General features: G+C 32.4%; 2 protein-coding genes across 5 annotated transcripts; one reads left to right on the top strand and one right to left on the bottom strand.

Moving 5' to 3' along the window:
* The first annotated feature begins 5,158 nt into the window (after positions 1-5,158).
* Positions 5,159-12,771, top strand: LOC124845082 (Leucine-rich repeat protein kinase family protein). Of its 3 annotated transcripts, XM_088102622.1 has the most exons (16): positions 5,160-5,465; positions 5,877-6,417; positions 6,675-7,126; positions 7,454-7,571; positions 7,670-7,738; positions 7,946-8,014; positions 8,087-8,155; positions 8,311-8,382; positions 8,712-8,780; positions 8,844-9,085; positions 9,170-9,375; positions 9,828-9,954; positions 10,081-10,143; positions 10,920-11,109; positions 11,642-11,774; positions 12,142-12,769. In XM_088102622.1, the coding sequence occupies exons 1-16, from the start codon at positions 5,390-5,392 to the stop codon at positions 12,358-12,360; spliced, it is 2,715 nt and encodes a 904-aa protein (XP_087958748.1). In that variant the 5' UTR covers positions 5,160-5,389; the 3' UTR covers positions 12,361-12,769. The 3 variants fall into 3 exon arrangements, with proteins under 3 accessions (XP_087958747.1, XP_087958748.1, XP_087958749.1); XM_088102621.1 differs by having other exon boundaries at positions 5,159-5,465; positions 8,712-9,085; positions 12,142-12,771; XM_088102623.1 differs by lacking the exon at positions 8,311-8,382 and having other exon boundaries at positions 12,142-12,770.
* Positions 12,772-16,529: 3,758 nt separating this feature from the next.
* On the bottom strand, positions 16,530-19,054 carry LOC148190717 (uncharacterized). 2 transcript variants are annotated; one of them, XM_088101555.1, is made up of 4 exons: positions 18,943-19,054; positions 18,014-18,168; positions 17,519-17,629; positions 16,530-17,083 (listed from the first exon to the last, which is right to left on the bottom strand). In XM_088101555.1, exons 2-4 carry the CDS (start codon positions 18,128-18,130, stop codon positions 16,718-16,720), a joined length of 594 nt encoding a protein of 197 aa, XP_087957681.1. In that variant the 5' UTR covers positions 18,131-18,168; positions 18,943-19,054; the 3' UTR covers positions 16,530-16,717. The 2 variants fall into 2 exon arrangements, with proteins under 2 accessions (XP_087957681.1, XP_087957682.1); XM_088101556.1 differs by lacking the exon at positions 18,943-19,054 and having other exon boundaries at positions 18,014-18,898.
* Between the last annotated feature and the right edge of the window lie 3,413 nt (positions 19,055-22,467).

The following is a 22,467-nucleotide window of genomic DNA, read 5'->3' as shown; positions in this document are numbered from 1 at the left end:
GAAAACATATTATTTCGAAATCTTTACAATAGAAGTAATACTTAGCATTGATTAAAATTTAAATTTTATAAGATCTTTTTAATAAAATATAAAATTAACGACAATAAATTTTAAATGAAATTTGGAATTTTATAAAAGAAAAAAGGTTTTTTCTTTTTATCTTAAAAACACATTTATGTGAAATATTTAGATTAAAAAAATTAAACTTTTATTATGGATACTTTGAAAAACATTTGATAAAATATAGGGAAAATTATTTCCTAAAAAGGGTAGACATTGATTGTGACTTTGTTGAGAAGTTACTTTCCTTAGTGAAAAAAATGACATGTTGGGTGTTTATTCATTCTAAGTTGAAAGCAAAGTAAAAAAGAACTAACAGTTATGATTGCTTTAATGAATTAGATGGGAATGTCTAAAGCATCCTATGCATGCGTTATTTCCATTTAATGAGGTACGTATTAGTCAAAACTTGCATTCTAAGCATTGAATTTTGAATAATTTATAGATAATGGACACAAATAAAGGAGAGAAAAAACTATATTTGGACGTGCTTATCCATAACGATTTTTATTAGAAAAATATATAAAATAATAAAATTAATTTCGATTACATATTCTTTGACATTGTTAAAAGTGTTCCTTGATTGATATTTGGTTGTTCTATCATTAGTAAAAAATTGATTTATTACTGTGCACATTATGCATAGGTTCACCAGAACCCGTAGCATAATATTGTGCGGTGACATTTTTGAAATTATATCGACAGTATAGGTCTCGGTTGCAACAGAACCGCGACAATATATGTCTTTCGGCCTCGGTTCTAAGGGGAACCGCGGCCTATTGTCCCTACAAAATTCTGACATTCCCCCAAGGCAATCCTGAAATAAATTTGCAGGGGAATAGGCCTCGGTTTTGAGGGGAACCGCGACCTATTGTCCTTGCAAAATTCTGACATTCCCGCCAAGTTAGTCTTCAAATAAATTTGCAGGGGAATGGGCCTCGGTTTTGAGGGGAACCGCACCCTATTGTCCCTGGAAAATTCTGACATTTCCGCTAAGTCAGTCCTGAAATAAATTTGCAGGGGAATAGGCCTCGGTTCTGAAGGGAACCGCGACCTATTGTCCCTGCAAAATTCTGACATTCCCGCCAAGTCAGTCCTGAAATAAATTTGCAGGGGAATAGGCCTGGGTTCTGAGGGGAATCGCGGCCCATTGTCCCTGCAAAATTTTGACATTCCCGCCAAGTTAGTCCTGAAATAAATTTGTAGGGGAATAGGCCTCGGTTCTGAGGGGAATTGCGACCTATTGTACCTAGGGAATAGGCCTCGGTTCTTAGGGGAACCGCGACCTATTCCCTGATCTGAACAAATTTTAAATATTTAAGAGAATAGGCCTCGGTTCGGCGAGGAAACGCGGCATAAAGGTTGAAAAAAATTTCAAAATTGTCATTTCAGATCAATTTTAAATTTTTTTTTAGGAGAATAGGCGTCGGTTAAGTTAGGAACCGAGGTCGTATCCCCTCTATTACCGCGGTTTTCTAATGAACCGAAGTAGTAACATTTGATAAGGTTAAAAAAATATTATAGAGAGTGAACAGTTTCGTCTTCGTCGAACACGAACAGTTCTTATTCTCCAGCGATTTCTCTCTGCAACTTCTTCTTCTATGCCGCCGCGACCTTTCTCCCTTCTTCCTTACGCCACCGTTGCGCCACTGTCGTCACTATAGAAGGACTTCCTTTCTCATTTTTCATCACCTACGTTTGTATCCGATCAAATTTGGCTTTGGTCGCCGGAGTTTTTTCATTTTTTTTAGTTTTTGGGTTGGTTTGATATGCTTTTTTATTGATTCAGATTATCAAACTTACGTTTTGTTGTATTTTTTTGTAGGTATTGTGTTTTTTCTTTTAAATTTGTTCTGTTTCAGACCGCGGGTTGTTCCATCTTCTCCATTATTGTGTGTTTTTTCACGCTTTTAGGTTCGTATTATTTTGTTTATTAATTTTCATTTTGTTAATTTTTAATTTTTTGTAGGTTGAATATGAATAATTATGTATGATTGAATGTTTGAATTGATAATTTGAATGCTTATTAATTGTTTGATTGTATGATTGCATTATTCTGTTTATTAATTTTCATTTTGTTAATTTTTAATTTTTTGTGTGTTGAATATGAATAATTATGTATGATTGAATGTTTGAATTGATAATTTGAATGTTTAGTAATTGTTTGATTGTATGATTGAATTGATTGTATGTTGAATTGATTGTATGTTCAATATATTGTATAATTGTATGATTGTAATTTTGTAGAATAATTGTATGATTGTAAAAAAAAATAGGGTTTTGGCCGCAGTTCAAGCAGGAACCGCTGTCATATCCCTAGGTTATTACCTCGGTTGTGGTAAAACCGAGGTCAAAGGTTACACGAAAGTTTAAAAAAAAACAGGGTTTTGGCCGCAGTTCAAGCAAGAATCGTTGTCATATCCCCAGGTTATTACCTCGGTTGGAACCGCGGCCTAAAGTGTCAGACCTTTTTACCTCGCCTGTATATGCCGCAATTCTAAAACCGAAGCATATATTCAAAAACAACCGCTGTCGTTTTCCTTCGCTGCACTAGTGTATTAACGTTCTTTCTTTAAAGATGAGACAATGGTTTATAAATTGCTTTTAATTTTATTTTTAAATAATGATAGACCTTTAGATGTATCAAAATATTTCATATGACTATGGATGTATCAAAATATTTCATATGAGTATATAAATATTAGCCTTATTAAAATTCCAGTGATGAAATAAAATTTGATTGCTATGCAGTTGCTAGAGAAAAAAGAAAGAAAGAAAGTTAGTTGTAAAAAATACTTAAAATGGAAATAAAATTTGTTTAGATTGAAAAACAAAAGATAAGTAAGGAGAAAGAAAATAAGATTAATATATGAGCAAAAAAATATATTGTTAAGATAAGATCGTCTAGAGATTAGACGATTTAGTAACTCAAGTTTTAAAGTTTAACAAACAATATTAAATGAAACATCGTTTTGAAATAAATATTATTTTACAAGAAAAGCGTCTTATGAAAGGACGCGTCTTTCATAAAGAATTATCTAGAGATTAGACGATTTAGTAACTCAAGTTTTAAAGTTTAACAAAAAAATATTAAATGAAATATCGTTTTGAAATAAATATTATTTTAAAAAAACATGTCTTATGAAAGGACGCGTCTTTCATAGAGAATCATCTCATAAACAAAGAATTATAGAATAATGCTTTCAAACACATATTGTCTAAATGAACAATGTTTTACAAACAACACCTTACAAAAATAAGTGTATATCTCAATGCTCATAAAAACACGGAAGCTTATAATATGTTTTATTCAAACAGTGTTATTCAAGCAAACGTTTTATGAAATGTATCGTCTAAGGAAAAGCTCGCTATGCGCTATAAATCCCGAATAGCTTTAAAGCATCCAATGTTTTACACTGTCTGATAATTATATGTTGAATGCTTTGCAAAATAGAAGAACGAGAGACTTACCGACAAAGAACCATGACAGATGATTGAAAAGGACCGAGGTTGCTCATAGGATGAGGCGTTGAAGGTAGCTATATGAAGGAGGCTCTACTATGAATGAGTGAATGAGACTTTATGGATGAGGAAACGAGGCACCAAAGTTAGCTTTGCTAAGAAGACTCTATGAATGGTTCTATGTGAATGAGGGAACGTGGCTCTAAATGAAGGAACGAGGCTCTACGAGGGAATGTGGAGAAAAGGGAAACTTGGGAGGCTACCAGTGTGGAAACAAGAAGAGAAGAGGGAAACTTGCGAGAAAAAGAAAACTTACGAGAAAAGAAAAAACTAATTTTCCAAATCACTAATTAATTTTACTTAGGTGTTTACTAATAGATTTTATCTGTCAGTAATGAGCCACATGTTTTACCGACAAATTTACTGACAGATATATCTGCTGGTAACTTAACTTAATGAGTTCATTGATAAATCCATCGATAATAAGTAATTACCGACAAAATTAATTCTACCGCTAAATATTTGTCAGTATATTTAGTTATTCTTGTAATGTAAGTGTTATGCCTACCTTTTAGTCTAATTTTTGTGATGTTGAGTTATTATAAATAAATTTTTAAGAGGACACGAGAGTTTAAATTCATTGAAACTATTGTGTTACCCTCTATCAAACTCTTCTTAAATCAAATGAAGGTACATACTACATCTTACATATAATTAGAATAAATCACAATGCTTTATAAAGATGATAGCATCTTAAAAAAATAAACATTTTGTATACTTGTTTGTAAAGTAATTTATCAAAATATATTGAAATCTGTTAGAAATTACTCTAACACCTATAATAATAATTTATTAAAATTATAATAATATATTTTTCATTTAACAATTTCATTATACAACGTTTCATAATTTGAAAAAAAATAAAATAGTTAACAATTTTACATGAACAAAAACGAGTAGAAATATATAAACTAAATAGTAAGATTTTATATTAAATTAAAACTCGGCCAAACAAAATTTTATATGAATTTCATGTTTGATTTGATTGACTTTCTAATAAAAAAATTCAATTAATTACAAACACTTATAAACAAAAACCCATAATCAATTAAGGTGTTTTCCAATTTTATTTTTACTCATTTCCTTGCCTAAAACAATTAATCTAAGGATATTATGCAAAAACACACTGAAAAACCCTAGAGGTTGTTAAGATATTCTTAAAAAAAATGTCACTTGAGCTTGGTTTAGATTCAACCAAACAACATATTTTTACTTTCATCTCTTACCTCTTTTTTCTTTTCTTTTTTTACTTTCTCTTATTTTTCTTTGTTTCTTTCTTCTTTACCAAAATGAAAAATAAAATATAAACATTCTACAATGTACTAGAGTGGATCCACAATATAACACATCACAACATAAATCACAAACCTAAAACACATACTTCAAAATAGATGGGGATGGTGAAGCCTTTTCTGTTATTCATGATTTCCCAAAGAGGAATCAAATCACCAAACATGCTAGGAATGATTACTTAGTGCAATAAGGAAACAAAGATTAAAATACCTTAACCATTTGCCATTTTCCAAAGACTGAACAACCTTTAATGATTACACCCTCTAAGCACTCATTCATATTTCATCTTTTCCTTTCTCTCTACCAAACAAAGATTCATTCCAAATTTCCCCTCCTTTTCTCTTCCTTCAAGCTTTGTCCTGCATTTTGTTTTCATCATTGTTCTTTAAATCAGGAAATGATTATGAATATGAATCAGTGCATTGAACAACTTGGACACTATTTATGCACTGATTATTTTCATAGTATCTATTGTTAAGTAAAAGAGATAACAGGCATCGGTTTTCATGACTCCATGGACTTGAGGGACGCAAAAGTTGGCTTCTTTCTGTTTTGTAGTTTCTGTCTTGTCACTTTCTCTGAACAAGATGGTATGTTTACACTTCCCTATGAAATAGTGTCATCATTTTAGCTTTAACTTTATGTTTTAGAAAATTAACTAAGAAATTCAGCATCCCATTTCCTTGATCATGTTTGTTTATAAATACATATTCTTTTGTTTGAGATCATTTAAAACATTAAGTGTCTATGCTGACTTCATTTTTACATGAAATTAGTCTTCACCTGGTTTCATACATATTGAAGAAATGATGAACAAGATTTTAGCGTTTGCTTTGCATTTTCTCAGCAATCAGTAAGAACTTATAATGCACTCAAGTTGTTTTACAATATGACTGGTGGTTCTATTATTTCAATATCAAGGGCATGACCAAGTTTCTTTTTTGGTATGGTCAACCTGATTGTGTTGTTCAAAACGTTTCTCATAGAATTTCAATGTGCAGGTTTCTTTAGTCTTTCTTGTGGTGGAAGAACCAGTTTCAGGGATTCATCTAACATTTCGTGGGTACCAGACACCACCTACGTAACCACAGGAAAGACTACTACCATCACATACAGTGATGGTTCCAACTCACTGAACATCTCAGCTCGGTTCTTCCCAAATTCTAGAAGGCGAAAATGTTACAGAATACCAGTGAACAATTCAACTACTTTGGTTCTTGTTAGAGCAAAATTTGTGTACAAGAACTATGATGGACTTGGGAAACCCCCTAAGTTCTATGTTTCAATTGGGACATCTATTGCAGCCGCCATAAATCTTGCTGAAGATGATCCATGGAGTGAAGAGTTTTTATGGACAGTCAACATGGATACACTGTCATTCTGCTTAATTGCAATGCCTGAAGGGGCTTCACCTGTAATTTCTTCTCTTGAAATCAGACCACTTCCTCAGGGAGCCTACACAAATGGTATGACAGATTTTCCTAACAAGTTGCTTAAGAAGAGTTATAGAATTGATTGTGGGCACTCAAAGGATTCCATAAGGTAAGAAAACTTAACATCGGTCAGATGAGAAATGTTAGCAACACATTCTTGGAATTGTTGAAATCATAAAATTTTATGATTTCCACTACTGAACTAATGTTTCACTCATGAATCTAAGGTTTTCAATAAATTTTAACCAATAATAGAAAGAATTAGAAAGAGTGTGTTGGAGAATGTACTGCCAACACCAATTTCTTTCATAGTGATACCTTTTGTGGTTAACCAAGGTTGTGAAGCTTTAGCTCTATAAAATACAGGTATCCTTTGGATCCATTTGATAGAATATGGGATGCTGATAGAAGTTTCACACCCTTTCATGTTGCCATTGGGTTTAAGATTCAACTTAGCTTCAGACAGTCTAGTCTTGTAGAAGAACCACCAGTTGTTGTTCTTCAAACTGGGAGAGTTTTGGCAAGAAGTAATACTCTGACATACAACCTCCCTCTTGATGCATTAGGGGACTACTACATCATCCTCTACTTTGCAGGGATTCTTCCTGTCTTCCCCTCATTTGATGTTCTTATAAATGGAGAACTAGTAAAATCAAACTACAAAATAAATGGCTCTGAAACCAGTGCTTTATACATAACGCGAAGGGGAATTGGGAGCTTGAATATAACATTAAAGAGTATCAGCTTTTATCCTCAGATCAATGCATTTGAGGTTTATAAGATGGTTGATATTCCAAATGATGCCTCATCAACCACAGGTTCCTCTCCTCCTTGTCTCACCCTAAATTTTGGTTTCTTTCCAGAATAGATCTGTTTGAATAAACTTATCTACAAACACTTATGAAAAAGAAAAATAAGAAGAAAAATGAAATGTTTACTTATGCACAAACTACAAGTTCTTCTAGTTTTTCTCTAAATTCTTATTTTTAACTTGTGCATAAGCTAATTTTAGAATATGAAAAAACTCATTTCACTTGCTTTTTTCTTATTTTTCTCTTTGAGGAGTGTTTATGGAGAAGTTTGCCCAAAACAAACTAACTTAGTTTGATTCATTTACTTATTGTTTTTCTCAACTTGGACGCCAGTTTCAGCACTGCAGGTTATTCAGCAGTCCACTGGATTGGATCTTGGATGGCAGGATGATCCATGTCTGCCTTCCCCATGGGAGAAAATTCACTGTGAAGGAAGCCTTGTTACATCATTGTGTGTGCACTCAGTACATTGTTGTTGCTTTTTTTTTTTCTTTCCCAATATACTAGCTTTTCTTTCATTGATGATCTAATAGGAATGACATTTTTCAGGGATCTTTCAGACATAAATTTGAGATCCATTAGTCCTACATTTGGTGACTTGTTAGACCTCAAAATATTGTAATTTTCTTTCAACTAATTGGACATGATCATTCTACTTTTGGTTAGCTTATTGTGGAAAAATATTCTGTTTCCTTTCAGCTTCCGAAGACAGCTTTCCAAACATAAAATTTATTATTTCTACAAATACAATTGTTTTCAAACATGTAACATATTTGGTTCTGATATTCAATTTCTTATGTCCATCTTTGGCTGCATAATTATCAGGGATTTGCACAACACATCACTTACTGGTGAAATACAGAATTTGGATGGCTTGCAGCATCTTGAGAAACTGTAATACTTCCATATAGCTCGAACTTAAAACATTGTTTTTATACAAGTAAACTAATAAGCTAAAATTTTCAGGAACTTAAGTTTCAATCAGTTAACATCTATTGGTGCAGACCTCCAGAACTTGATTAACCTTCAAATATTGTGAGTAACATATACCACATGTTTTCCAAATTCAGGGATTTAAGGGCTCTATTAGTAGCTTGAAATTTGAAATTCTGCTAAACAATAGCTGAAAACTTACGCTTACATTTCCCTTTTCTACCCTTTGCTTTGTTTCTTTCCCCTTGTATGTGAAGAGACTTGCAGAACAATAGTTTAATGGGAACAGTACCTGATAGCTTGGGAGAGTTAGAGGACCTCCACTTACTGTAAGCAAGAATCAGAAAAAAGATAATGTTTTTATTATTTTCATTCATATCAATTATTGAAAACCATGACAATTGATATATTACAAATGTTTTCCCTTGAAAAAGAGAATGACTTTATTATTTTCATTCATATCAATTACATTCTCCTTACTTCTATTTGTAGCAATCTAATATTCTAAAAAAGAGAAATAAGGAAACAATATACTGAAAAAATAATCTAGAAGATTCAACAAATATTTTCTCTAATTAAGAAGATTCTATAGATATTTTCTTTAATTAAGAAGATTCTATAGATATTTCCTCTAATTACAACATTTTCCTATCTGAAGGAATCTGGAAAACAACAAACTACAAGGTCCTCTGCCACAGTCTTTGAACAAAGAAACATTGGAGATCAGGTATACAATAAATATTCTTGTCTCAAGAAACAGCATTTATGTTAATTCCTTGATCATTTGCAGGACATCTGGTAATTTGTGTCTTACCTTTTCCACAACATCATGTGATGATGATGCATCATCATCCAATCCTCCAATTGAAGCACCACAAGTTACTGTAGTTCCTCAGAAGAAGCACAATGTACATAACAATCTAGCAATCATACTAGCCACGGTTGGAGGAGCCATAATAGCCTTTCTCTTAATGTGTATTTCAGTATTGATATACAAGACCAAACAACACTATGAAGCCTCCCACACATCAAGTGTGTATATTCTCTTACATCATGCGCTATTATCTTAAACATTTTGTTTCATCTGTGTTAGATTGAAATCCTTGTGTCTTTTAGGAGGAGAAATGGATACGAGGAACTGGGGTGCTGCAAAAGTATTTTCCTACAAAGAAATCAAAGTAGCTACAAGAAACTTCAAGGAAATCATTGGAAAGGGTAGTTTTGGATCTGTTTATCTTGGTAAACTTCCAGAAGGAAAATCTGTAGCTGTCAAAGTTCGTTTTGACAGATCTCAACTGGGTGCTGATTCATTCATCAATGAGGTTCACTAACTGAATTTCTCTTACAAACAGCATTGAATGCTTCATTGTATTTGTGCATGGTGAAATTGTGACAAAGGGTCAGCTACTAGCCACCTAGGAAATAAGTTCTATCTCTTTGGACCAAAACAGAGTGTTTTCTGTATGGACTAAAATGAAAAACTGTGTATACTATAGGGATAAATTTTTTAATTTAACCATATTTAAATGAATAATTTAATCATTCTCTTGGTATATATCTCATACTTAACCACAAAACATGTAGTTTTTTATACAGTAGAGATTATTGTTTTGTTTCAGACATTAGAAGAGAGAGTGAGAAAGGTTGTGGATTCAACTCTCCCACTAACAACTAACACTACTGATAAAAGAAAAAAATTCTACATTAAAATGCCTTGTGTAATTTTTTTTTTCTCAAACCTAATTCTTTTTCCAACATCTACTGTTGTGCTTAGGTTAATCTTTTATCAAAAATCCGGCATCAAAATCTTGTGTCTTTGGAAGGATTTTGTCATGAAAGAAAGCATCAGATATTGGTTTATGAGTACTTGCCTGGGGGATCCCTGGCTGATCATCTCTATGGTACTAAAGACTTGAACACAAGTTTGTTTCTCTCTATTACGTATACATATTTGTATATGATTACGTTTCTTTGGAGAAACTCCTATGAACACTAAATGCATATGTTTATTGTTTTTCTTCCTCTAGGTTGTCAAAAAATTTCCTTAAGCTGGGTGAGAAGGCTGAAAATTGCTGTTGATGCAGCAAAAGGTACAACAATGAGTTCCTAAACAATAATAGTGTGACTATATCATATTAGAAACACAATTTTGACCCTATCTTTTCTAATATGTATTTTTATTGCTCTATGATACAATACGCATAGCTCATTTTAATTCCGGACCTCATGAAAACACCATTCTAGTAGTACTTCATTTTCAAAAATGTCACTGATGTTGATTTTTGTTTAACTAAATCAAGGACTAAAGTGAAAAACATCTTCATAAGTCAAGAACTAAAGTGAAATTTAACTAAATGAAAGATTAAACTTATCAATGAGATGGGTCTTTTTTAGGGGGATTCACTTGTGAGATTTAACATCAATGAAACTTAAGTCCAACCCACGTAAGGGATTGACATTAGTTTCAACCCAAAACCTTAAGACAATATTTCTTATAATATGCTTAACTTTATCATTTTTATCTAATTAAGACTTAAACTCATACTTGATTTCTTAATAATCATTATCTCAGAAGCGAGTCTCTTTCATATTGATACATCCCGTCAAGCGTACCCCTTAGTATAATTTTCACTTTTTCTATCTAAGAAGCCTTGTAATCACTCAATAAAGAATAAACCTAATAAAAATATGTTGTTCAGTTTGGTAAACATGACAATATAGGCTTTTCAAACTTTATAAGAACAAGACAAAAAAATTACAGTAATTAATATAATCTGCATGTTTATAGATACTAACAATCATTATGCAGTAGTGTTATTACAATTAATTTAATACATGGTGTAAATTATGTTTATTTATTGAAAAGGTTTGGACTATTTGCACAATGGAAGTGAACCAAGAATCATACATCGTGATGTGAAGTGCAGTAACATCCTCTTGGACATGGAAATGAATGGCAAGGTCTGTGACTTAGGTCTCTCTAAGCAAGTAACTCAAGCAGATGCAACTCATGTCACCACTGTTGTTAAGGGCACTGCTGGTTACCTTGATCCAGAGTATGTCTTGTAAATTATGATAAAGTTTTTAACATTTTTAATATACTAAAATATCAATTTTTCAAAATTATTTTTATTTTTATTTTGCATTCATATTGAGGTATAACATAAGAAAGCATCATTATTAAATTTCAACTAGGTTGACCCTTTATATTTCAATAATCACCTCCTCTTGCAAAAATATGTATATCAAAGAGAAAAAGAACCAACAATACAAAATAAAATATGGAGAACCGAATCAAAACCTGTAATCAAGAAAAAAACCTCTGTAATTTTTTTTATTTTAGTTCTTTAGGTTTTAGATAATGTACAATTTTAGTATGCTCCTCAACGTTATACAAGTTTTTTTTTTCTTATTTTATTTCATCTAGTTGATCTCTAGACCGTACATTCATTTAAGATGAAAATGATAAGTAATTAATTAAAATGTAAAGTCATATTTTAGAGAAAAAGAAATAAGAAGGCCATTGATAAATTTGTTTTTTTTTTATTTGGGAATAAATTATATATGCAAGTTAATTTCCTTGTACAGGTATTATTCCACTCAACAGTTGACAGAGAAAAGTGATGTATATAGCTTTGGAGTTGTTCTTTTGGAACTCATTTGTGGAAGAGAGCCATTGACTCACTCTGGAAACCCTGATTCATTCAACTTGGTGTTATGGGTAAACAACATATCATTCTTTTTTATTGTTTGTACAAACTGGTAAAAGCAATGGTTATTGTTAAAATGCTAAAATCAATTCATAAAGTGGTCTAGGTTGGAAAGATGATTAGAAAATTATAACTCTTCGATGAAGAATGTGGGAACATAATAACAGAGTAATGATTTCATGTAACAAAAGTTCACTTCACATAACAAATTATTTTATTACATGTTAGGTAGACAAAGTTAAACATAAGAGAAAGACCTATAAATTCATTGCTTTAGGTGGATCAACGTTATTTTAAGCCTATAACAAAATTGCATACCAAAAACTTTTTCACATCAATGTGTGGTTTACATTTTTTGTTTATAACTACCAATTGCAGGCCAAACCATACTTGCAGGCTGGTGCATATGAGATAGTGGATGAAGACATAAGAGGAAGTTTTGATCCCTTGAGTATGAAGAAAGCAGCTTTCATTGCTATAGAGTCAGTGCACAGGGATGCATCACAGAGGCCATCTATTGCAGAGGTATTGACAGAGCTAAAGGAAGCCTACGATATTCAGCTCAGATTCCTTGAATCATGTGAAAATGAGAATTGATTTTGCAGCTACACTTGCTGCATATCAAGTTAAATTATGCATCACAGAGAGATAACATTTTGCTCAATATCAGTTCTTGTTGCTCTGATTGTATGCAAACAAGGAAAAGAAGGCAACAGAAAAGGGCAATTGATATGATATTTAATTAGTTTTGTAATTTTATCATATTTTACTTTATTTAATATTATAATGAACAAACACAATATATTCAATCCAATAGCTACTAGATGATGCAGTTGGATTAGTATTTGATTCTTCCTTCTTTTTCTTTTCTTGGTAAGCAACTCAAAGAAAGAACAATGCTGTTTCCAACATTCTAGAATGCAAAGGAAGTAACAAATGGGGCTGGAAATAGACCAGACATTGCAAATACTTGACCATGGACATGCTTTTTCAATCACAACGAGTTTCAAATTGACAGAAGTTGGAATTTTATTTAAAGCACCATTGATAATATTTTTTTATCTATGGATCACATTGATAGTTTTTTCTAGTATAGATGGTTAGAAAACATGACACTCACTAAATATTTCTGCTTTACTTCTAGTGTGTTTTTCATTTCACATGAGCCTTACAATATATAGATTAACATTTGGCCTTTCATATATAGATCACAATGTCTCTAGTTATTTCAAATCAAACACTATAATAATTGTTGAAAGTCTCACATTGACTAGAGATAAGACCAATTTATAATATATAAGTGGGTACAGACCTCACCTTACAAGCCAGTTTTGTGGGGTTGAGTTAGGTTTAAAGTCCACTTCTTAACATGGTATCAGAGTTATGGTTACAGCCTATCCTAACGATATTTGTTGTTTGTTGGGCATATTGTTCCACCCGCTACCGGGCTGCTATCGGACCACCCATTAATATCTATTCTCATACTTAACCTTAGCAACCTCAATCTCATTCTCTTGCCGCTCCAACTCCTCCTTCTCATGCTTCAACATACTATTCTCCAACAACATTGTCCTCTCTGCTTCCATTAACTGATCCTATTTCTTCTTCAGTGTTGCCAATGTTGCCTCGAGATCCGATTCAAAATCCAAAAATTTGGTTCCTATCCGCTAAGCGAAATTTGTTTTTGGTCGAACAACATCTCGAACAAAACCCTAGGAGACTTTGCTGCTTCATAATCGTTGAAGCTAAGCTTATTTGAAATCTTCATGAAGTTGACTCGGTTGTTCTCATCATCTACCATGCTATCAAAATACACAGTCGGGCTCTACAATTTCTCCATCACGTTCTCCAACAAGCTTTGTACTAAGTTCTGCGAGCCCGTCAAGCGCCTTTCCAAGCTATCCAAGCTCTCTATTAACACCTCTAAGCTCTCCATCAAGCTATCTAGACGCCAATTCAGTGAATGCATACCCCCTAGCCACAACCCAAACACATTTAAGAAGAGCTAGAGTCATACATGCAAGGTGAAACAAAACTCTTTCTCTTAGGTCATCATGGAGCACCTCTAGTATATTAGGAGAATTTAGACCTTGTCAAGTAGTGTACGATTTCTTGTTAGGCATTGTATTAAGGTCCAAGTAGTATATGGGTTTTGAACAATCTTGTCTTAAGTTATAAGGCAATATTTGCACCTAGCTTAAGCTAATCTTGGGTGATTAGTTATGTAACACTATCTTGGTGGAGGGTGTCTCATATGAGACATGGTGGTCACATAGCATGTTCTTAGTAAAGAGTCTTCTTGCACAGGTAGTGGCCATATGTCTTACTCACGACACATAACAGGAGAAAAGTGTAAGTTCCTAAGCCTTAGGAGCAAGAAAGGAGGATCACTCACCTTTAGAGGAAACCAAAAGGGAAAGATCATTAGAATTCGAAAGATAGATACAAAGCTTTCTGCTTTTATTGATAATGTTTTGTTGGTAGATGGCCTTAAACATAATTTGCTGAGCATAAGTCAATTGTGTGATAGTGGATAATGTTGTATTTGAAAAAGGCCAACGTAGAGTTTTGGATAATAATAGTTCATTAGTATTTATGACTAATAGGCAAGGTAACTTGTGTAAGATAAATCTAGATTAACTACAGTCTCAAAGTGTTTCATGTCTAATATCTATAAAAGATGAGGCAATATCATGACATAATAACTATGGACATGCAAGCATGAGATTAATCTCAAAGTTGCAACGTCATGATCTCATAATAACTAGGATGAAGTGTTTGATGTCTTCTACAAACTTTGTAAAAGGATAAAAATCGAAAAGAGTTTAAAAATCATGAATATCTGAAATGACTATGGAGGAGAATTTGAAATTGAGTTTTTTCAAAATTTTTGAGAAATTGAAAAGAGTTTAAAAATCAAGTCTAGCTGCAGTGCTTCTTTGCTTACATGTTTTGTTCTCGTTGTCCATGCAAGTAATGTCAACAATAAATTTTATTCAGAAGCGTTGTACAAAGGACAAAAAGACATTGAGAAATAAAAAGACAATCCTAGAATATTTCTTCAAAGCTTTAGCACTTAAAAGGTCATACTAGATACTCATGAACGAAAACATTGATAAAGCACTGTTACCTTACAACATAAATCTGATTTTGACTAACAACCTAAAAAGATATAAAATTTATCAAGAAATCAACTCTATATCCAATGCTCTTTTCTCAATTTATATAAAAAAGATTTGTAGAAGATAAGAAGTCGATAAAGTTGTAAAAATTATTAAAAACGGTTGAGAATTGAAAAGAAAAGAGAAAAAACATGTACAAGAAAGATAATTAAATTGATATTTTGACGGTTTTTTTATTACTGTGGTGCAATTTGAATGGAATTACGAAAGTGGTATATTTAAAAAAAAAATCATTCAAAGTTAAGATGATTTCACGATAAAAGAAGTATGTGCCATTCAAAGAAGATTTTAATAAAATTGAGTTGAAGTCGTGAAACAAATTACAACTTTAGTATCATAGCACGTATGCAGAGTGTAAATTAAGGGGGATTTTCGAGTCAAACCTGTGACTCTCTGTAGGTGTGTTTGTGATTTATTGTATTGTGCGTATGTGTTTGTGATTTATTGTATTCTGACATTGATGGCGCGTATCCAATTAAAAGTGCAGTGCAGAGGGCTTGCTGCCATCATTTTTCAAATTGACTCTTTGGACCCTTCCTTTCTTCTTTCAACTCAAACACATTCCTTCTTTTCTGAATTTTGGTTGCTAGTTAATGTTTTCACGACTTCTATATCTATATTATTTACAAAATATTAAAATCGTATCATTATACTAACATTTCTATATAATAAATAAGATTACTTTGTTTTACGAAATAATTAATTTTAATAAAAAGTGTACGAAGTTTAGATGACTTTGGTTTATATATTAAAGTTATCTTATCACGACTTCAACTCAATTTAATTGAATTGTGTTTGAACGGTACAACTGTTTTATGTTATGAAGTAACTTTACACTAATTGAATGAATTTTAATTTTAAAAATGCACCACTCTCATAATTTCTAATTCAAATTATACCACAGTAGTAAATAAAAACTTATTTTGACATACGTTTCTTACCGAATTTTTCTTTTTTAATTCTTAATGCCATTTTTTTTCGGTTCTCACAAACAGTTTGGACATAATATCAGTTTAAAGGCTAACTCTTACTACACTTCCATGATTTCAACATGCACTTTTTGTATTTTAAAATATGGAATACCATATATAATATTTTAAATAATACATTCCAAAATATAAAATATAAAATAAAAATTAATTCATTTTGAATTACATAATCTAAAATACAAATATACAATTTTAAATAAAATTTTATTATTCTAAATTATAAATTTCAAAATACACAAAATTATATTTTAAATTATCCATTTAAAAATAAAAAATAAAACGTATATTTCAAATTATGTATTCTAAAATACAAAAATTATAGTTCAGCCGAATAATACATTTTAAAATACAAAATAAAAAATATATGGTAAATTATGTATTTCAAAAATACAAAATTTACATTACAAATTGCCCTGTTGATAAATTTATGGAAGAAACTGCCTAGTGACAAAATAGAATCATCTTAGTTGACGTAATGCACCACCCTCCCGCTAGGATGAATCAAGATGTTCAGACTAGCATAAACATTTTTCCGAAGGTGTTTTCGTTTTAAGGTTTATTAATCAACTATGTTTCATGAAAAACAGTGACATAATTTTATCACGCCTCAAAAGATGAAAATTTTATTGAACAAAATTAGTAATACAAACAAGCTACAAATATGCCCTAGTCCTGCCTTGGTTAGTTTGAATTCACCAAGATGATTAACATTTCAGCAGCACAGCTGAAATGTATTTCAAAGCCAAAAATCAGGAATCACCAATGCTTCAAAATTACATAACCTCAGCTTCTTTCAGAGGTGGTTGAAGATGCAGGGTCCAAATTGATATGAGACTTGTCTGATTGATGCATATTATCAGAACTTCCTGCATCAGCTTTCTCAAGCAAAACTTCTCGTTGCAATTCTTTCAACATCTCCTTCAAACCTTTCTCTTCTTCCATCAGCTTAGAATCATCCAGGTTGGCTTCAGAGTTGTCAACTTTATGCATAATTGCATTTTTTTCTGCTTCAACTTGCTGAAGAGAAGCTTGTTTCTCCAATGCCTTCATCATCATCTCTGATGTTCTCTCCTCCCCTTGTAGTTGCATTTTCATTATAATCTCAGCTTCATTGTCTAGAGGCTTGAAATAGTCTTCAATGGCTGCCTCCTGCAAGGAATGTGCATCTTCTTATGCAACAAATTTGAGTGCCACAAATGAAACAATTATACTGTGCACATGGAAAATAAATCAAATATCATATAAGAACTTTCACAGAATAGACGAATATTTTAATTAAGATACAATATGACAGAATATGAATGTTTCCATTCAAAAAGAAAATGGCAGAATATGAATCTGAATCGTCCAATTTTAATATCAACAAAAGTTGGAAAAATAGCCTGCATGTCACACTGAAGTTCTCAATGGATGTTATGTTGGTATAACTTCTCAAGGGAAAAAGAACAGATAAGTTTTTGTTTAGAAGACATTCTGACAGCATATTATAAGTGACAGAAAAGGATTAGAAATTTCAAAAGAAAAAATATACTTACATGCATCCTAAATTTCCAAAATTTATATTTTTCCCAGAATACAACTTACAGTTTCTTCCAGCTTCTTGTTCAAATTTTGCATCTCTTCAACCATTCGACGAACCTCAGATAAAATAATCTTCTCAGGTTCTTTATTTATGGCTGCTTTCCTTGCTTGGGCCTTTTCAATGGGAAAACATCAGAATGGAAATAAAGAAATTCCACAATAGCCTTCATCATCACGCAATGAAAAATGAATGTTACAAGGTTAAAATTCACATGTCACCAATGTGATATTGGAGAGCCCAGGGCCTTATAAACCCCAAATTAGAATCCAATTCGTTCAATGTTGGACTAAAATTTCATACATTGCAATTGGATCCTAATGGAGGCCCCAATTTGACTTTTAAAATAGACTCACTAGGCTATTACAGTTTAAAAAGAACCTTAGCTTCAGATGAAATGGTTCACAACATTCAATGGTCTGTTTTCTCGTGATATCTAAAAGACAACAGAAACTAACACCAGCAAGAATGTAAACGTTTGTAGAAGAGAAATGGTAGACCTGTTGTACGCGTTGTTCAAGCTGGAGCCTATAAGATCGTATTCTTCGCTCTTCATATCCAGAAAGCACCCTGACATAAAAGAGGGCTTTCCTCCCAAAGTCTAACAACTTATTCATGTTGACAAATCATCAACAACTATCTGTTTTGGAAATTTCTGTATACAGGAATCCAACTCAGAAATGCCAGGGAAAATACACATTCACTGTTGATTAAGTTGATAACTCTAGAAAGGATTAATTAATAAGTTCCATACAACTTCCAAATAGAATCAAACCTCGGCTAAATTCTCACTAAACAACACACAATAAATGTCATGATCACAGTAGGAAGCCCTATTATCCCTGCAGGTATGTTTGGTAGTGAGATTTAGAAGGGAAAAGGGAGAGTAATATTATTGTTTTCTTCTATGGCTTTCAATATCGTTAAAACTGGTAAAAGGGCCCAACAGCTCCTGGTATCAAATCTACCATCAAGACCCATAAAAGAAATAACCCTTCAAACAAAATTAACAAAGCCATGCACTATTAACAGAGCCGTTCACAAAGAACAGACCACAAGAAATCAACAGTTAACAAAACAACCAATAAAGATAGCCAAAGGGAATCTCAAAGCTCATTTAGGCATTTGACCAAACACAAAACTTGCAACCCACAGATCCCTTCATAGCAAATCAAACAAACATTTTAAAATTGCAAGCTAAAATACTCGGAAAAATTCAAATCTATACAATAAAAACACAAACTCCTCAAAAAAACTCCAAGTATGTCAGTATAGCGAGCAAACTATAGGGAGCCTAACGAATAACGAATTTCGCATGCCCACAAAAAAAAAAAAAACAACTTTGAAGACGAAACTAATAATGGGTCTCAAGTTCGAAGCTGATGAGTCAATAGATAGATCGTTGAGAAATGAAAAGAGATTTAATTACCTGAGTGAGAGTGATTCTATCGCTTTTTACTCAAACAAAAATATTCTGTCAAGTTTCGATTAGGTATTGCTAGTTGTATAAATAGGTAGTGTAATTTTGAAGGTCTTTATAATATGAGCAACTTTTTAAAAAATATTATGCGGCCTATTAAAAGTAATTATTTTAAAATAAATAAATTACATCAAGTAGATATTTAATAACATTTTTTTAAATACTTAAATGAGATTATTAATTGTTAAATATTTTATCTTGAAATGAAATAAAGATTTCGCTTTTTGTTAAGAATGTGAATTAACGTGAAGATACGTTATTATATCGATGAGAAAGTAAATTATGTTAATTACAATATTTTGAATTACGCAAATATGTTTTTTATAGACGTACACAATAATATTTTTTCAAAAAGAATTTTAAAAATTGAGTATAAAATAAAAAAAATATTTTTTAAATCCTAAAAATGTTGATGTAATGCTTTTAAACAGTTAAAGAATAAGTATTGTTCTGAAAAAAAAAATCTAAGACGTCTAGTTAGAGCATTAAAAATTCAATGATTTTCATCGTAATTAGAGGTATATTTTTATAAGTTTTAGTGAGGTATTTTGTTTTTTATTTCCTCCAGCATACTAAATATATTTGTCCCTAAATATTTATATCATCTTCAATCAATTTCAAATATTTTAAATTATGGTTTCTTTTTTTTTCCTAGTATATGAATAGTTGATTAATATAATTATAAAAAATGTAAGCCTTATGACCAATTAAATTTATGAGTTATAATATCTTATAATAGGATGTCGACTTAACTACTAGGACACATTATCAATTTTCAAAGGCGAGAGCATTTTTGGATTGAAAAATAAATTTGAAGAAAGAAATAAAATTAGAAAGAGAATGAAGAGTGAGATTGTTTTGATTAACACTCTGTTTGTTTCCATCTATTTAATGTTCAGGTGGATGGAATGGAGATTCTGTTTGGCATTTGCTTCAAATTTGAAATTATTTGAGGGAGATAATTTTAAGGAGAATACAAAGGTGAAAAGATGAGATGGGAAAGACACCTCAGCGTACTTGATTTCATCTAATTGCCATTAAAAACCCATGAATGGGAGGCGGAGGAACACTTTGAGTTTTGCCATAGCTGAAACTGATAGATCAAGGATTGCATGCGATGAAGGAGTACATGTGCCAGAAGATGAATGAAGGGTTGGGAATTCAAGTATGTGTCCAATATTTATATTGGATAGAAATAAGAAAGTAGAGCACTATATAAAGGTGAAAGATCTATTAATTTATTGTCTTATTTGGGTAGAGAGTAGTGTCAATTTCTTATATGGTTGAGCTCATGTCTCATTGGTGTTTGTGTTTCCCTGATGAACCTCCTCCTTGATAGACCCAATAGTGGTATCAAAGTCGATGATTTGTCTTGGTGATCGGTTCAGACGAGTACAATGGTGCATGTATCGAAAGTCTTCCTAGTGAAGGGTTCCAAGTAAGTGTGTCCCGTTAAGATGAACGACGGTACGAAGGGGTACTCGTGGTTGAGAATGTTTCCGCTGGAGGGGAGTGTACCAATGTGGAAGGGACTCACCCTTGAGGGGGAGATTGTTGGGAATCTAAGTGTAAGTCCAAGTCCCACATTGGACAAAAATGAGAAAGTAGTGATGGGAAAGGGCCAAGAATATAACAACTTAGAAAAGAGTAATAACGGAGCGGAAATTCAATCCCCTTTCTTGCGATAATCTGCGAGGAGCATCAAACAAATAGAACAAAAATATAATCCAAAAGCACAAAGAGACACCAACAATTTTTAACGTGGAAAACCCCTCAATGCAAGGGTAAAAACCACGAGTCGTCTAGACCATAGAAAAATCCACTATGATCAATAATAGAATACAAAAGAGTCTTTAATAATAACACCAAATGATGTTTTCAATAAGCCAATTTAAATAAGCACAAATGCTTACAAATGAGAACAAAGAACATGAAAATTCTCCAAAACAAGGCTGCTGGTGCGGGACCAATTTCTCCCAATATAGACCTCCTATTGACGATATGAACGGTCAGAATGAAGAACAATATTTCTGAAACCCATTGTCCAAAAATCAACTTGATCCAATGGTGAACGACTTCACAGCGACAAAAACATAGGTTTAGGGTTATGCGGGAAAGGCTTTCTCTCTTTCTTTTTCTCTCTCTTGGCTTTTGCCACTTTTCAAATGACTCTAATGTGCCCTACTAATTTGACCCATCTCTATTTAACCTAGTGAGACATAAAGGTCCACATTATTTGGGCCTATTCTCCACATAGGAAGGGAGCCTAATAACCCAACAAGTAGAGCATTGTATAAAGGTGAAAGACCCATTAACCCATTGTCTTAAGGTTTTTGGTAGAGAGTGGTGTCGATCCCTTATATGGTTGGACTCATGTCTCATTGGTGTTTGTGTCTCCTCGGTGAACCTTCTCCTTGATAGACCCAACATGAAGGCCATCAGAGCCTCACGAAGAAGTAATGGGTAGAGGTTGGTGGGTATAGCAACTTCAATTAAAGGTGATGAAAGGAGTTCTTCCGACATTTTAGCCTAACTCGTTATTAGTCGCCAAAACCAGGTAGGACAAGTCAACCCGACTATAGAAAACAACCTAAAAATTAGTTATGCCATTTAGCGGCCTGACGGATTGCTCGACTAATCTGCCATTTTTTGAATTTTTTTCATGCAGTGGTGAAATAGTACAAATCATTAGTGTTATGTCCCTAACTAAGGTAAAAGGTATGTAACAAAGAAGCAATATAACTAAAGCAAATAAGGAATCAAGTATATCTTTTTCAAAGCGATGGATGTAGTCTTACTTCAAAAAAAGCTTACAAATCATTATTAGCTCATAGTTGAAATGAAGAAATGAAGAAATGAAGAAAGAGATTGAAGAAGATGCGAAGGCTCTCCAAACAAGGGACATGAGGTCAATAATGAAGGCCTTGCTGGATTTGGGATGACTATAGAGAGCGACGAGGGGGAGAAACTTGTCACACAAGATGGTACCTGATATGCTGTCATTGACGCTATCAATTTACTACTACTTAATAAGGTAACTTCAATATTTTCAAGTTAGTAGTTAACAAACTAGATAGGATTAAGTTAGCCCTGAGTCGTTTGCCAACGAATACGAAATTGTTTTTCAATAATTGATTCTTATAAAATTCTACTCAAAAGGTTAGTGAAACACTATGCATATACTAAAAGTAAATGAAAAAACAGGAAAACATTAAAAGGGGGTGAATAGTATTTTTGAAATATTTTCACAAAGCAACGTCTAATGATTTGTAAACAGAATATATAAAATTGTTATAGGTTTAGACGCTGGTTTTCATAAGATGAGTAAATAAGAATATGTTCAGACGATGATGTTTCAAAATGACTTTGTAAAAGCTTTTCAGAAAGGAAAACATTATAGTATAGTTTTTATGCTGGTTCGCTCAATCCTAAGTTACATCTAGTTCCCCTTAAGAACTCTTAAGGGGTTGCACT

This window comes from Vigna umbellata, chromosome 11, assembly GCF_029865625.1.
Source record: "Vigna umbellata cultivar VRB3 chromosome 11, Vumbellata_1.0, whole genome shotgun sequence".
NCBI lineage: Eukaryota > Viridiplantae > Streptophyta > Magnoliopsida > Fabales > Fabaceae > Vigna > Vigna umbellata.
This window is presented reverse-complemented; position numbering and strand designations above follow the sequence as displayed.